The sequence below is a fragment of the Brienomyrus brachyistius genome, chromosome 20 (assembly GCF_023856365.1).
Source record: "Brienomyrus brachyistius isolate T26 chromosome 20, BBRACH_0.4, whole genome shotgun sequence".
Taxonomy (NCBI): Eukaryota; Metazoa; Chordata; class Actinopteri; order Osteoglossiformes; family Mormyridae; genus Brienomyrus; species Brienomyrus brachyistius.
In genome coordinates, this window is record NC_064552.1 from 17,289,492 (window position 1) to 17,306,449 (window position 16,958).

Consider the following 16,958-nt stretch of genomic DNA (forward strand, 5'->3'; position numbering starts at 1 on the left):
TTGGCTGTTCCTTGGCTGGTCCTTGGCTGGTCCTTGGCTGGTCCTTGGCTGTTCCTTGGATGGTCCTTGGCTGGGTCCTGGGTGGGACCTTGACTATAATAAGATCCCCCACGATGATGTAATGAACAAGTATAATTTTCTTATATTTAGACAAAATTCCAGTTTCATTAATAAACTGATTACACTGCAATAAATGGCCTGTGAAATTTAAGAAACTGTTTCTGCTGTGAGGCAAAGATGGCCAAGATCAAAATGTATTTTTAGTCAGTTTATTGATGAAGTTAGAATTTTGTATTTTACTTCACCTTTTGGAGATGAGGCGGACCCATGATGTCTGCAGTATAATAATTACAGTCCTAAACAAAGTAATAAGATTGAGTGTGGTATATGAAAATTAAACAGATTTGAAGCCCATCGAGCTTGTTTAGCACATGATGAAGTACTTCATCTGCAAGGAGGCCAAGCCAGATACAAAGCAGCAGCGTGTCCAAGCAATAGAGTTATTTTGGGAGAGGAGAGTGACCCAAGATGTGTGTAACAGACTAATTACAGGCCTAAACAAAGTAATAAGGTTGATTGTGGAGAATAAAGGTGGACAGAGTAGAAAATGAAAAATAAAAAAAAACATATTGATGTTGTCCCCCACAAGAGGCTCCTACTTAAACTCAAAGCGACAGGTATTTTAGGTACCATAGCGACCTGGATTGATAACTGGTTAACAGATAGGAAACAGCGAGTAGTTATAAGAGGCACAATGTCACAGTGGGCTTGCCTTCATAGTGGGGTACCGCAGGGTTCGATTTTAGGACCACTATTGTTCCTAATTTACATAAATGATATGGATACCAATATATACAGTAAACTGGTGAAATTTGCAGATGACACCAAGGTGGGTGGTGTAGCAGATACTGAATTAGTGGCTCAGCAGCTACAGCGGGATCTTGATTTAATTAGTGACTGGGCCAATACCTGGCAGATGAAATTTAATGTCGATAAATGTAAGGTACTCCATCTAGGGAGCAGAAATATAAAGTACAGGTATTTCATGGGTGTCACTGAAATAAAGGTAGCTGATCATGAGAAAGACCTTGGTGTGTATGTTGATGCTTCCATGTCCCATTCTCGCCAGTGTGGGGAAGCAATAAAAAAGGCCAATAGGATGTTGGGGTATATCTCCAGGTGTGTGGAGTTTAAGTCAAGGGAGGTAATGCTAAGATTATACAATTCCTTGGTGAGACCTCACCTAGAATATTGTGTGCAGGTTTGGTCACCATATCTTAAAAAGGACATTGTGGCCTTAGAAAAGGTGCAGCGTAGGGCCACAAAAATGATTCCTGGTCTTAGAGGAATGTCATACGAGGAACGGTTACTTGAGCTAAATCTGTTCAGTCTCAAGCAAAGGAGATTGAGGGGGGACATGATCCAGGTATATAAGATTCTAACAGGTTTGGATGCTGTTCAACCAAATAGTTACTTCAGCATTAGTTTAAATACACGAACTCGTGGCCATAGGTGGAAATTAGCGGGAGAACATTTCAAGCTGGATTTAAGGAAGCACTTCTTTACACAGCGTGTAGTCAGAGTATGGAATAGCCTTCCTGATAATGTAGTGCAAGCTGAATCCTTGGGTTCCTTTAAATCAGAGCTAGATAAGATTTTAACGACTCTGAGCTATTAGTTTAGTTCTCCCCAAGCGAGCTTGATGGGCCGAATGGCCTCCTCTCGTTTGTATAGTTCTTATGTTCTTATGTTCTTATATGGTTCTGTACTGTGCTTGAATAAAACAGACACATTCCTTAGTGTGTTCTGTCTGTCTAATAGTCTGAAAGGCTGCTGATGGCTGCATATTCACGGGGTGGGGTGGGGGGCAGTCACAATGACATGTGAATGTATCATTAACTTCTCTGTTTGGCCACAATGAAAAGAGATATGTTTGCAGGGGATCAAGGTGAGGTTGTTTTCTTAATCTAAGAACACTGAACCAATGGTCAAGCAGGGTGGTGGTAGTATCATGCTGTTCTGCTGACAGTACTTTACGTCACTACGTTGCACAAAGAGGATGGAATGATGAAGTAGCACTAGATAGATAGATTGGGAATTTTTTGTCATAGTACCAGACTCAAAAAGAGGAACATAAAAGAAACACAGCATAATCAGTATTTACTGTAACCCTTTGGAGTCTGAGGCCTCTCACCCACTTTCAAAGTAGTCTGACATGCCTTAACATTTTACAGTTTTTCTGAATTGCTAAAACACGTTTCCTAAAATCTCCACTCCTTTAATCAACTGTACTCTCCTCTCCCAAAATAATTCTATTGCTTAGACACACTGCTGCTTTGTACCTGGCTTGGCCTCCTTGCAGATGAAATATTTCATCATGTGCCAAATAAGCTTTATGGAATATTATTTAGCACTATATAACGTAGAATACAAGTATTATGATATTATTAAAAAGTATGTCAAATATCCATGATGTAATCATTACAATGTACACATTATAATGTAATCAACACAATGTAATCAACTGAGTATGTATTTGCACCTTTTGTTAGTCTGAGATTCTGTTAGCTACTTTATGTTAGTCCTGAATCTATGAATATTCACTTTTATTAACGTATATTTTATCACTATGTTAAAGGACAAATATATTATCAACCTTTTAGTTAGACAATGTGTAAAAAGCTGAAACTGCCAAGGTTTACTACTGAAGGAAGGGATTCGCCTAAGTTCACCAGAAGTTCATGGCTGAGCATTTTTAAAAAACCAAGTGGAGCAGCTCGTGCCACCATTACGTTCAGCTGAGAGACCAAATGGTAAAAGAAATGATTGACAAACTTATCACCTAGGGGTGTGGATTAAGGGAAAAAAACAATTATTTTAATGGCTAAAGGAATGATGATGCTTAAGTGACGAGATACTGTTAAATGATAAGAACTTATATAAAAATTGGTGTAAAACAGCCTTGGTTGTAACTTCATTGTTGCAATAAAGACTGAATTCTGGATACTGCACAAGCGGCCCTCTGACTTCTGATTTGGCGGGGAAGGAGAAAAAACCACGACATAAATTGGCATCACGAACAGGACCGGAGAAGAGACCTGGGGAGGCGAGCACCTGGCGGAGAACCGGGAGACACCCGTCTGAATTTAAGTGGCGCGACCTAAACATAGGTAAGGAAAGGTTTTTATTATTGTTTAATAGAATAGGGAAATAGAATAGGGAGACGGAGACGGGGGTGTCTCGGAGCTGTTTGTGCAGTGTCCAGTGGGCCCAGTGTGTGTGTGATGTGAGAGAAGTCCCTAAAGGAAGGGTCACGTGTGGATATTCCCTCAGAGATAAGCGCCTTGAAGGAGGGGAAAGTTGACCCTGAGGGCTTGATATATTGTTGCGAGGCGTAGAGGCCTTGAAGGTTTAATAAGTGATTTAAAGGTATTGCCCTGAGAGAGGGCCAGTGTTTGTGCTGCAGGTTCTTGAATTAGTGTGAGCCAGAGACATCGCCCTAAGAGAGGGGGGTCTCCCTGTTCTGATAAAGTAAAGGTTGGGTTGCCCTAAGGGAGGGGCCCGTGTGTTTCAAGTTGTGGGGGGAAAATGCTGTTATGTCGTGATACAAAGATATTGCTAAGGAATTGTTTTAAGCAAAGGTTATGTTGTGTTGCAAATAAAATATTGGTAAAGTAATAAGGCCAGAGAGAGCCTAAGTATTAGAAGTTGTGGGGATTTTAAAGGTCTGCTGGATCAGACTGGTTTTGTTATGCAGAAGTGGGGAAAGTGATCATATATGCAATTTTGGGTTGAATCAGAGAAAAAGCACATATATTTTTGACGGATAAGTTGAGTGATAAGGTGTATGAAGCAGAAATAAGCACCCCAGAGGTAAAACTGCTTAGGAGACTAAAATTAAAAAGGGATCAATCTAGCAGGGGGACTGGATAGAGCATTTGTGATTTCTATAAAAAATCAATTATAGTAGTGGAAGTGCAGGTAGGTGAGTTTAGAATTTTGACAAATCTCAAAATAAAGTTTTTTGAATAAAATGTGATTAGAAGATTCTCTGGACTATAGAGACTAAGTTTAGAGATAAAGGGTATTAAAGCACATCTTTGTGAGAGAACAACAGGTCATAGACAAGATGTTTCGTGACTTTCCATGGAATTAGGGAGTTCAACAGAGAAAGTGTGAGGAGGCTCGTGTGCACGGTGGGCAGACAAGCGTAAAATCAGGCTGATAAAAAAGAGAGAAGGGAAGTTTTTGAGGATCTAGCACAAGAGAAGCTTTGGTATATGTGTGCCCGTAGATAATTGGGTGCAACGTTAGGAGTAAGTAGAAAATAATTTAGAGTCAGTGAGACTTTAAGGTGAAGTAGGTTCAGTCAGGGAGAGAACTCTTATTAAGGAAAAGAAAGGAAAACAATAGAACATGGGTTGGCTGTGAGGAAATTTGCAAATTTTTATACCAGACAGGAAAACAGCCCAAGTGACAGTAGAGTGGAGGATAACAGTAAAATAAAGGGCCCAGTAAAGGCAGCAGACACACCAGTACAGCAGCTGGGGAGGGAGCACCCCCTGCTTAAAACAAAGATAGAAAAGATGTCTAAAAAGTGGGAGAATAGAACAAAGGCCCTGGTAACTAAGTGGCCTAAAGGGGGCACATGGGATGTAGCAGTGTGTGGGGAGATGGAGACTCTGATAAAGTATCATAAGGCTAATAAGAACACAGAAAGGCGTAAAAAGAAAAGGCGTAAGGAACTGGAAGTTTTGAGGTTGTTTAAAGTAAAGGGAGAGACCCGGAGAAGGGACCAGAAAGCAATGAGAAAGGCATTAAGTGAGAAAGAAGAGATGAGGCAGAAAGAAATATGGCCACCGTCTTATCAAAGTCAGTACCCGTTAGTGGAAGCCCCACCTCCTTCATACAAGGGTCAGTTTCCAGTAATAGAGGGGAAGGTAGAATTCAAAGGTGAGGTGACACAGAAGGATCAAGCAGGAAGTGAGCAGAAAGGAACAGCAAGTTGTTTAGATGGATACAGGGAAGTGAGTGCATTGCTGCGGCAGGCCATGGAGGAAGGACTGCGAGGGAGTGAGCTAATAACAGAAGGCCAGGTATGTGGATCTGAGAAAAAGGGAAGTGCTAAAAAGGTGGGGTATGGAGTAAGTGGTAGTGAAGTAGAAGGGCTGACGCACCTGCTGGACACCCCTAACCCTCCATCTAAAGGATGGAGTCAGTTTCAGGAGAAGGAGACAGAAACAGAAAGTGAGGAAGGAGTAGAGGATAGAGTAGTGAGAAGCAGGAGGGCTGTAAGGCCCCCCACCAGGTACACTCCGATGCTTCCGTTAATGGTGAAAGGAGCACAGACACAGTATGTGCCGTGGGCAGGACAGGATCTGGAGGGCCTGCTTCTCAGACTCCCAGTTCTGGCAGAAGGGGCCGGAAAGTGGATAAAAGCAATAGAGGAGGAAACTATGGGTCGGCTCCTGGCGATAGGGGACATAAAGGCGGTTATGGCTCGCACTTTGGGGGTGGACGCAATGGAGAGACTCCTGCGAAGCAGTGGCCTGGCAGCGGCGACAGGGACTCCTGTGAATGATGCATGTCCCTTTGACGGTTACCGCGCTAACTTCTGGCACCAGCTGCGATTAATGTTTCCTCCACGGCTGAGTGTGGTTGAAATGAAGGTGGAGCCCATAAAGGAGGGGGAGAGCCCAGCTGCCTATCTGCAAGCTCAAGAAAAGCGGTGGCGCACTGAGAGCAGGATCTGCAGAAACCGACATTCAGAAGTCTGTACCGGAGGGCACTGCAGGACGCACTCCCTAAGCCAGTGAGAAGCAGGCTAAGGCAAGTTGTGGGACTTATTACTATGCCTGAAGAGCAGTACCGTGAGCAGCTGATTCACGCTATTGACTTGTACAGAGAGGAGGAGGACTCTGCTAAAGAGCGTGAGAGGGAGCTGACAAAGAAACTGAATCAGATGCAGCTGGAGGAGCTGACCGCTAAAAAGAAAAAATTCCAGGCACCAGTGGTCTCTCCAGACCCCAGCCCCCGGGGGCAGCCTGTGGACAGCCGACAGTCTCCTGTCGCTGGGGCCCCTCAGAACACTAATTGGTCTTCGGTCCCTGATTGGAATAGAGAGAATAGATATGATAGGTGGGGGGGTGACCAGAGAGCACCTGATTTCCCACAAATTAGACAATCCCAGTCTATGGGAAGCCTGGGGAACAGGCCACTTCAGCTGGTGTGCTGGAAATGTAACCAGCCTGGTCATACCTCTAGAGTCTGCCCAAATCCACCCTTTCAGGGGGTGAGCCCGAGACGCCCTATTGGCCCGGTTAATCCAGGAGGCTCTGTAGGTCCAATGCCAAATAGAGGCAGGGGTGGCAATCCGCAGTTGCAGAATAACAGATCACGGGGTCCGATCAACCCGTGGGCCCAGGGACGTTTATTCTAGGGGTGCCCAGAGAATCCTAAAGGGGGACCTCAGATGCCAATGTTGAGTAAGGGGTCTGAGGCTGAGCCGATGCTGCAGGTTCAAATAAATGGCAAAGTAATTCCAATGATGATAGACACTGGAGCCACCTACACTTGTGTAGGACTAAAAGATGCCAGTCATATCCCCCAGTCCGCTGAGAAGGTCAGGACCATAGGATTCTCGGGACAAGTGCAGCATATTCCTAAATCTGCTCCAGTGGAGATTAAGATAGGGGACAAAACTGTAAATATGCCCATACTAATATCAGAGCACACCCCAGTGAATTTGTTAGGCAGAGATGCTTTGTGTCAGCTGCAGATAGATATAAAATGTACAGAGGGAGGTGTAGAGGTGCTCAGTGGACAGTACAGCCTTATGCGACAAAATTTGTTGTTCCACAGAGGGCAGTATAGTTTATATGGGATTGAAGATGTTACTGGAAAAATTTGGGACATTTTAGAACAGTGGGGCCCATTTATACAGGAACAATATAGCAATAGGTTAAATTGGACACAGGACAAACATATTTGTTTGTTGCGATGGGGAAAATTCAGTGATCCTGAAGTAAAGGATGAGTGGGATCAGCTGATAGAGTCTCTGCCTGGCCGGGAGAAAGAAAGGATGTGCATGATAACAGATGGGATAATATTAGGCCCTGAGGGAGTAGCCATTCCGATTTGGAAAACGGGAATAGTGGGAGAATGGTACAACATACCCGACATGGAGCCCCACATAGCAGTGGCTTTTAATTGGTCTATGCTGGATCTGGGAGAAATGATGGGGCGAGCAAAGCAGGTGGTTTGGGTGCCGACGGTGCGTGAAAGAGTGCAGGCAGCAGCAGGAGAGAAGATGTTAAGGATTCAGTGGAGTGCAAAGGTTGTAGGTGATTTGAAGTTTGACAATAGAGATTCGTGGCTGTGGAGCATGATAGGAGTACAGTGTGATGCAAAAGAAAGTACAGAGGAATGTTGGCAGGAAATGGAAAGGCAAGTGCCTGAGGAGGTGTGGACTGCTCATGATAGATGTAGGCCTCGTAAATTCAGCTAGTCCTCTGGAAATTTATCTTAAACCAGGGTGCACACCACCCTGGAAAAACCAGTACCCCATGAAACCTGAGGCCGAGGAAGGTATAAGGGAAACGATAGAGGGATTACTGGATGCAAGGGTGTTGGTGCCTACCATTAGCTGCTGCAACACCCCCCTCTTGCCTGTGCCAAAGGCAGGAGGTGAAAAGTGGAGGCTGGTTCATGATTTGCGTGCAGTAAATGAGGTAGTGGAGGATCAGACAACAGAAGTTCCCAATCCACATGCTCTGTTGACAAATGTGCCTCCTACTGCAAAATGGTTTACAGTTGTGGATTTGTGTTTTTCAGTGTGCCCCTTGCAGAACAGTCACAGTTTCTGTTTGCTTTCACCTACAGGGGTCAGCAGTATACCTACACGAGGATGCCACAGGGATTTAAGCATTTGCTGCATGTTTTTAATCAGGTGCTTAAGGCAGACTTAGATGGACTGAAGTTAAAAAGTACAGTAATACAGTATGTGGATGATCTATTGTTGTGTGCTGAAACGCTGGCAGACTGCCACCAGGACTCAGTGCAGTTGCTGAAGGTTTTGGCGAAAGGGGGGCATAAGGTGTCCAAGGCCAAGCTGCAGTACTGCCAAGAGCAGGTTACGTACTTGGGGCGTGAGATCAGCCATGGGAGGAAAGCTATAGCAGCAGAACAGCTAACGGGGATCACTAAGGCTCCGAAACCCATGACTGTGTCACAGATGCTGACTTTTTTAGGGATGACAGGGTTCAGCATGGACTGGATTGAGGACTATGCTGTGAAGGTGGCACCGTTGCGGGCACTGATAAAGGAGGAGGGCCACACTAATTTGAAGGCCTCCTTAATTTGTACAAATGAGGCCTCAGTAGCATTTGAATCTATCAAGCAGGAGCTACAGAATGCACCTGCTCTGGGCCTCCCAGACTACACCAAGCCGTTTTATCTGTATGTCGGGAACAGGAAGGACGGCTTTGGGACAGCCCTGCTCACTCGGGACTTGTGTCCTGGCAGATGGAAGCAGCCATTGGCATACTACAGTATGAAGCTGGACAATGTGGCTCAGGGATACCCACCCTGTTTTCAGGGAGTGGCGGCTGCCTATTTAGGCTATGAAAAGGCCACTGCTATCACAATGGGTTATCCAGTGACAATTTATACTTCACATGAGGTGGTGGACCTTATTGACAAAGGCAAATTTGTGTTGAGCCCAGCGAGGCAGTTAGCGTACTTTGCATTTCTCTCTTACCCTGATGTGACAATAAAGCGCTGCACTACAGTAAACCCTGCAGACAGCATTCCCCTGGAGGATGAGGGGCAGCCACATGAATGTGTGGCAGAGTCTTTGGTTTACACTAAACTGAGACCAGACTTGGAGAGCTCTCCCACTGAAAATAGCGAGATGGTGTTGTTTGTTGATGGCTGATGTTGGAGAGATGGAGATGCCTTGAAGGCTGGGTTTGCTGTAGTTCAGGCACAGGGTGATGATTTTTACACTCTCGTTTCAGAACCAGCGGCACAGCCGTTTTCCGCTCAATTAGCGGAGATAAAGGCTTTGACTGCAGTGTGCCAGCGAGGACAACATAAGACGGTTACAATCTACACAGACTCTGCATACGCACACGGTGTATGCCATCTCTTTGGAGCAGTCTGGAAGCAAAGGGGGTTTCGCAAAAGTGACGGCTCCCCCAATCAGCATTATAATCAGATTTTGGAGTTGCTACACACAATGATGCGTCCTAAGCGTTTGGCTATTGTTAAGTGTCAGGCCCACCGCAAAGGTCGTGATTTTGTTATTCAAGGCAATGCGGCCTCTGATGCGGCAGCCAGGGCGGCTGCACAGGTCAGGACTGCTCATCTTTTGCCTATGGTGACTGTAGAGCCGGACCTTACTGTTTCTGATCTGGTGGTCCTGCAGGAGCGTGCGGGCCCCTATGAGGCCTCAGTGTGGCTAAAAAGGGGGGGCTCTAAGGATGCTAATGGTCTGTATCGCAACCATGAGGGACTTTTGGCCGCACCTCTGTCTTTGGTGAACATTTTGATAACGGATGCGCATGGTCTTGACCATTGCGCAAGGGGGGAGGTGTTATGGAAAATTACACGGCAAGGTTTCTGGGCACCTCAGATGCAAGCAATGGTGGATGCAAGGTTGTCAGAATGTGAAGTGTGCATTAAGAACAATGTACGCAAAGCAATCACGGCCCCAATAGGGCACATTCCAGTGCCTGAGGGACCATTCAGACACCTAGTGATGGACTATGTGGACATGGGAAAGACAGCATATGGAAAGCGATATATGCTTGTGATTGTGGACAGGTTCAGCAGATGGGTGGAGGCAATACAGTCGAAGAACATGGGAGCGATGACAGTGGTGAAATTCCTGATCAGAGAGGTGATTCCGAGGTTTGGGATACCAACTGAAATAAGCTCTGATAATGGAGCTGCCTTTATGGGGAAAGTTACTAAGTTAGTGGTTCAACAGCTGAGAATAAAACAAAGGTTGGGATGTGTGTATCACCCTCAGTCGCAGGGCATGGTGGAGAGAGTGAATGGCACACTTAAGCAGAAGCTGAATAAGATTTGCGCCACCATGAAAATGAACTAGGTGGATGCACTGCCAACAGGCTTGATGGCGTATCGGATGGAAACGCACAGGGTGACGCATTTGTCTCCGCATGAAATGCTGACAGGGAGACCAATGCCTGGATCGACTTGGAGGGGGCCGTATAAGGGACCCAGCCTAGATCAGCTGGGGGATGAATTAAAGTTGTACATGAGGACGTTAACCAAAATACACAAAGCTATTTCCAAACAGGAAAAGGAGAAAGCACAGAAAGAAGACACAGACCAGGAGGAGCCAGTCATCTTTCCAGGAGATGAAGTCTACCTGCGAGTGTTCCGGCGAAAGTGGCACGAGCCCCAGCGAGAGGGACCCTTCAAGGTGACACGAGCCACAGCAACAGCGGTACAGGTAGAAGGGAGTAATACGTGGTACCATTTGAACCACTGCACTAGAGTACTGCACGAAAGGCAGATAGTCACTGAAAACGACACAGAGGATGCAGCTGCCCTTGGCTCAGATGGCCCTGATGGAGGTCCCAGAGGAGCTCCACAGCTTGGGGTGGAGCCAGTTTCAGGTTCAGAACAGACTGAGGGTCAAGAGGGAGCGTCGCAAGCAGACCAGCCACTCCAGACAGGACACGAAGCTGTGGGTTCTGGTAGGGCTGACAGCGATGATATTGGTGATGCTAATGATATATCAGGCCCTTCAGGTCTGGGGGCACAGCAGGACCACAGGTCAGGTGAGTTCAGAACAATTGACTTCACTGACTCAGCCTTGTCCTTTGATGCTGAATAACCTCTCAGATAACAATGAGCGAAAGCGGAGAGATAGGGAGGAGATATGAGAGTGAGGAGAGTGAACAAATTGTAGAATATACCCAGGATGAAATAGACCTGGATGGATTAGCAAAATGTATGCTTGGAAATTGGTGGTATAAATGGGCAAAGTATACCGCCGCTTCATTAGAGCAGGAGGGTTGTGTGTTGTGTGCAGGTCCTGACCCTTCAGTTAGGGTAGTCCCGTTCCCATACACTAATAAACAGTGTGAAGAATGGGAAATGGAGAGGATTATGAGATTCTGGAAGAGTCTGTGTCAGGAGGGGCAGGCCCATATCTAACCAGTCAGAGCGCATACCATACTGCCCCTATCAGTGTCTGATATATCAGGGAAATGCTAAATATGCTTACAGGGTGGAAAAGCATTGTGGGCAGTTTAAGCCCAGGGAAGGGGGACAGCAAGATATTATGATGAACAAATTGAGTTTTTTCAAGGGACGTATTTATGAGTGTTTTACGAATGATGGATCAGAGGAGGTAGGCATCTTCTGGGGAATCTGTGGAACTGTTTGGGATGTGAAAGGTCCCCGATCACAGAACGGAGAACTATGACGTGTTCCGCTGGACGTGCTAGAAAACCAGAGTGTGCCCCTGGCAGATGTGTGGTGGCTGTGTGGTAAGGAGGGCGGATTGAGGCCTACTCTTTCCTATAATTGGGGAGGCCTCTGCGCTAGGGTAATGTTAGCCAGCCAGGTGGATATATATTCTAGAAGATGACTATCTAGGTCCCGCAGATTTGTTGCAAATTATGAGAAGGATCCCAATGTATATATAGATGTGATTGGCCAGCCGAGGGGCATTCTAGAGAAATATAAGGCGAGAAGTGAGATAGCTGCTGGTTTCGAATCAATAGTAATTTGGCCTACTCTTAAGAAAAATGTGGAATGGATAAATAATTTGTACTATAATCAGCAGAGGTTTACCAACTATACTCAGGAGGCACTCGCATCTCTGAGGGAGCAGCTTCAGGCCACCAGTCTGATGACCTGGCAGAACAGGATGGCCCTGGATTGGCTCCTGGCAGAGAAAGGGGGACAGTGCGTGCTGTTTGGGGATCAGTGCTGTACGTTTATTCCTAATAATACAGCCCCGGATGGTTTCTTTACTGAGGCTATGAGAAAGTTGCAGGGGTTACAGGATGAGATGGCAAGTAATGCAGGACAACATTACGGGTTGTTTGACTGGTGGTATGATATGTGGGGAAATTGGCAGCAAGCCCTTATGAAAGCACTTTGTGTGGGTGCTGTGCTCATTTTTGCTCTGCTACTAATCTTTTGTTGTGTAGTTCCTCTTGTTCGCTCCCTAGTGAGGAGAGCACTGTCCCGGCAGGCGACTATAGCTGCAATGTCCAGAGTGGTGGGAGGACCGTTTGGAGCGGCATCCTCCTGGACCAACACGAAAACGGATGGCGACATAGACACCTTGGATGCAGTCCTGACCATAGCTGAAGTTCGGCCGTTCCGTGTGTGAATACTCCGGGCGGGAGACCTGCAGCATGCCTGCCCCCCACGACATGTAGGATTTTTTCTGATTAGGACAGACTGTCCGTTATAATAGTCTGAAATGTTATTAGTGAACCTTTTACTTATCTTTGTATTACATATATCTGTTTTTGTATTGGGTTTGTAATAGATTTTGTAGTCCTGCTGTATATGCAATATATTCATGGGAGGTCATTTTATGGTGATCCTCCCCTCCCTTCCTGATGTACCCCCTTTGCTGCTGTTGGTTGACTCGCAGTGAGTAGTTTGTGAGCCATGCCTGCCATGGACCCCGAAGGGGGGCCGTGCCTGTGGCGGGCTGGGAGTGGAATTTCCCTAGGACTTAGGGTTTTTGCCCTCCCTCCTAGGCTGGATGGACAGGATTGTGTGTGGGACTCCATGGAGTCCCAAAGGGGGGAAATATAAGAATATTATTTAGCACTATATAACATAGAATACAAGTATTATGATATTATTAAAAAGTATGCCAAATATCCATGATGTAATCATTACAATGTAAACATTATAATGTAATCAACACAATGTAATCAACTGAGTATGTATTTGCACCTTTTGTTAGTCTGAGATTCTGTTAGCTACTTTATGTTAGTCCTGAATCTATGAATATTCACTTTTATTAATGTATATTTCATCACTATGTTAAAGGACAAATATATTATCAACCTTTTAGTTAGACAATGTGTAAAAGGCTGAAACTGCCAAGGTTTACTACTGAAGGAAGGGATTCGCCTGAGTTCACCAGAAGTTCACGGCTGAGCATTTTTAAAAAACCAAGTGGAGCTGCTCGCGCCACCATTATGTTCAGCCGAGAGACCAAACGGTAAAAGAAATGATGGACAAACTTATCACCTAGGGGTGTGGATTAAGGGAAAAAACAATTATTGTGAATGGCTGAAGGAATGATGACGCTTCAGTGACGAGATATTGTTAAATGATAAGAACTTATATAAAAATTGGTGTAAAACAGTACTGGTCACACCTTACGTGTCCAGCCTTGGTTGTAACTTCATTGTTGCAATAAAGACTGAATTCTGGATACTGCACAAGCGGCCCTCTGACTTCTGATTTGGCGGGGAAGGAGAAAAAACCACAACACAACATGTCCAACTTGATGTGTGGCCCAAGTTATTAGAGATGACCCGGATGACCTACCGGGATGTACAAACGGTTGCATGAGGAAAAACACATACACGGTCATAACTACCGCCAAGCGGTTTTATTGGACGTCAGACCCTCCGCCTCCTCTCATTCTTTGCTCCAACTTTATAATTTTCTCCCAGAGTCTCATTCTCTCAGACTCGCACAGCACGGCTCTCAGCTCTCCGGCATCAGACTCACGCAGCAGCACGGCTCTCAGCTCTCCGGCATCGCTCGCTCCGAGTCCTTTGCGGATTCTCCAAAGCCCGGGACCTTACCACAGTACCGCACAGCGTACGCTCACACTCCATCAGGTAACCCACCCCGCTCAGCCCCCACACCCTGGCGGCGCCCAACAAAAAAACCCCACACGCTCCTCAATATAAAATTATAATTTTTTAAATAAATATAAAATAATAATAAATAATTAAATAAATAATTTTAAATGATAATAAATAATAATAAGTAAATCCCACTCCCATGACGTCACATCGTACCAGCACAACAACTCCCCAAACTCCACCCCCCCCCCCCCCCCGTGACCTTTATGACCTTTATGAACCCGTATTTTCCTATACTCTCTGGTATCCCAAAAACCCGCATACATACCAGCCCTTTGCGGATAAGATTAGCTACCCCTGGAGTAGACTAAGTCAATCAAAAACCTTTAACCTAGAAAGGATTTTTCACCATTGTAACAACTTAAGCTCTTTACAATCAATTGTAGTTTTGGCACCCATGAAGAATGCCTTCCTTCCCTCTTTCCTTGCTGCTTCTACCTTAGGCCATGGTTTCTTCCGTGTTTCTTTGTCCTTTGCCGTCAGATCTTCACCAAAGTGAAGTTTCTGGGATTTCAGAAATTCTGAAGTTTTTGCATTTTTCCATATTTTTTCTATTGTTGATCTTGGGGTAAATCGAAACAGCACTGAATGGGTCCTGCCCTCTTGCTTTCTGCCAATTCTGTGGCTGACGTCCACATGAAGGTGCAGCACTTCACCTACTTCTGGGACGACACGGCAGATGTTGATGAACTTTAATTTGATGTCTTCTTCTTCCTCGGGTAAACCATACAGTCTTAAATTCCACCGCCTCTGATACCTCTCTGCCTCGTTGACCTTATCTTCAATTTCTGAGATCCTCTTCTCATGACTAGCATTAACTGTTTTGACTGTCTGCACGTCTTTCTTCATCTCCTGAATTTCTTGAAAAAGAAATTCGGACTGCTCTTTTAGAGCTTCAATAGACTCTGTATTCTTTGTTATAACTGTGTAAGACTATTGGTACTTTCTTTAATTTTTATTGCTATCATTCTCATGATATTTTCCTGCAGCTCAGATAAACTAGGTTCACCTTTTCCTTTTTTAGGGAGTGCTGGTGACGGAGTTTGGTAGTGTGAAGGCATCAGCATTGGAGCTTGCGTAAGAATGAGAATCAGCTCTTGCATCCATTAAACTATTTTCATGGATTTCTCTAAAGTTTACTTGTTTTTCCCTCTACCTTGTCTTGTCCTCTTTTCTTAGCCACTGTGTTCTGACGAGGCTATTGTCACTTTTAAGCCAGCGCTGCAAACGGCAGCGTGAAGTCGAACGCACCCACAGATAAATACAGCAATCGTACACACAGACAGAGAAACAGGAGGGAAGGAGGCGCGCGACAAAATGAGTGACTGCAGGAAACGGAGTAAAATTTGGAAACGTTTCAATTGCATAGATAATACAAAGGCAGAGTGTAGTGCTTGCAAGGTTAAAATCTCATATCGATCAGGCTCTACAAATACCCTGCATTAGCACATGAGAACTGTACATCCATCAGTGCAGTGGGAAGAAAAAAGACAAATGAACCTGCTCTAATGAAAGAGACAGTTTGTCTACTGCAGTTTGTCAATGTCTACACCATCATCCAGTACAGCACCACAACCACATAGACCTACAACCTAGAGCAGTTTGTGCAAAAAGCTATGACTCCAGTAAAACAGAAAACAATTGAACTGGCTAAAATAATTGCACGTGATTTCCAACCATAATAATTCATTTCACTAATAATTTGACATTATTTCTGGTAATAAATTCATTTAAGCACCAAAAAAAATCTGAAGAGCCACTTGGGAGCCGAAAGAGCCGGCTCTTTAAGTGAGCCGAGCCATAAGAACCGGCTCTCTTAACACTAGATTTACCGAGTTTTTATTCTCTGCTGAGAGTCCCAAGGTGTTTGTCACCCCTGCTGTGATTTTCGCAGGTCTTCAGCCCCATCCTCCTCCTGCTTTTGTTGTGCAAACACACCCATTACCTGTGAGGCCTGGCGCATTTGCATTTTTTACTCAGAGTAGCTCAAATCCAAGGCAGGCTAAACCTCTGTGTGTGACATGGAAACCTTCACAAAAGTCTGCCATATCTATACCAAATATCCCACACGCTGACTGACCTGCAAATATGAAAGACACACATTCACAAAATATATGGAAACACAAGTCTGTGTTATTTATAAAACAAATTGAGTGAAAATAGAATGAAAAGTTGCTAATAGAATGAAATGAATAAAATGAAAACATGCTAACACTTCAGTCTCCAATGCATGTTTGTATATAAATGTCATAAGCTGAGTGAAGTCATGGTCCATGGTTTTTGGCATGCTCATACACATACAGAATAAAATGTCATTTCATTTTCATTGGCCATCACTGAATTATAACACCAAAAGTGAATTTTGTTTTTGTGTGATCTCTCCAGCTTTGCATGTTTGGCTGTTCACGTTAAAATTGATGTATCCGTGCCTCAGTTCCAGGTTCATCTCTTCGTCATCTTTCTGCCTTTTGTCTCAGTGGTTACTGTCCCACACAGTCTGTCTATCTTTCAAAGTCTGTGTTTGCAGCGTTTGAAAACCCAGTGACCATCATCCCTGTATTTGGCAATGGAGTTCCTTGGCTAGAAGAATCGGAAACAATCTTCTTTTTCCTTTCCACCCTGTAGATGCTTTGTACAGAACGTAGGCATTCACGGCCACCAAGTCCAGCATGTTGTAAAACACAGCTACTGGCCACTTGCTTGTTGCTGCTCGTACTGAATACATGCGCGCCATTCTAAACACTGACGTGGAGAATTCCTCTCCCTGTGCAGTGTCCTTTGCCAATGGAGGAAGTTCACGGCAAACGTTATTCACCATGCCCAGTAAAGTGAAGCAGTCTGTGTGACAGTGACAGTGAGGTGAAGAAATTGTCCATTGTGACATTTCTCCCGTCATCCAGAAATGACTCCATCAGACTCATGACCACGTTCTCTGCCAGCCTTCACCAAGAACTGTGCTGAAAGTTTCACTCCAGGAGAACACATGAACATAGATGTACAGCTGTTCTCGACCAAGGTTCATTGTCCATGCAGTATATTTACATTTACATTTACATTTACAGGATTTGG

The 16,958-nt window shown here is 44.9% G+C and overlaps 2 protein-coding genes across 34 annotated transcripts in view; both read left to right on the top strand.

The window, feature by feature from the left end:
• The window catches only part of LOC125715410 (zinc finger protein 239-like), a 253,618-nt gene that overhangs the window by 159,075 nt on the left and 77,585 nt on the right, over positions 1-16,958 (top strand). The gene's annotated exons all lie outside the window — the stretch shown is intronic.
• On the top strand, positions 4,587-13,199 carry LOC125715428 (uncharacterized). Its single transcript, XM_048986930.1, has 2 exons — positions 4,587-11,386; positions 12,195-13,199. The coding sequence occupies exon 1, from the start codon at positions 4,587-4,589 to the stop codon at positions 5,814-5,816; it is 1,230 nt and encodes a 409-aa protein (XP_048842887.1). The 3' UTR covers positions 5,817-11,386; positions 12,195-13,199.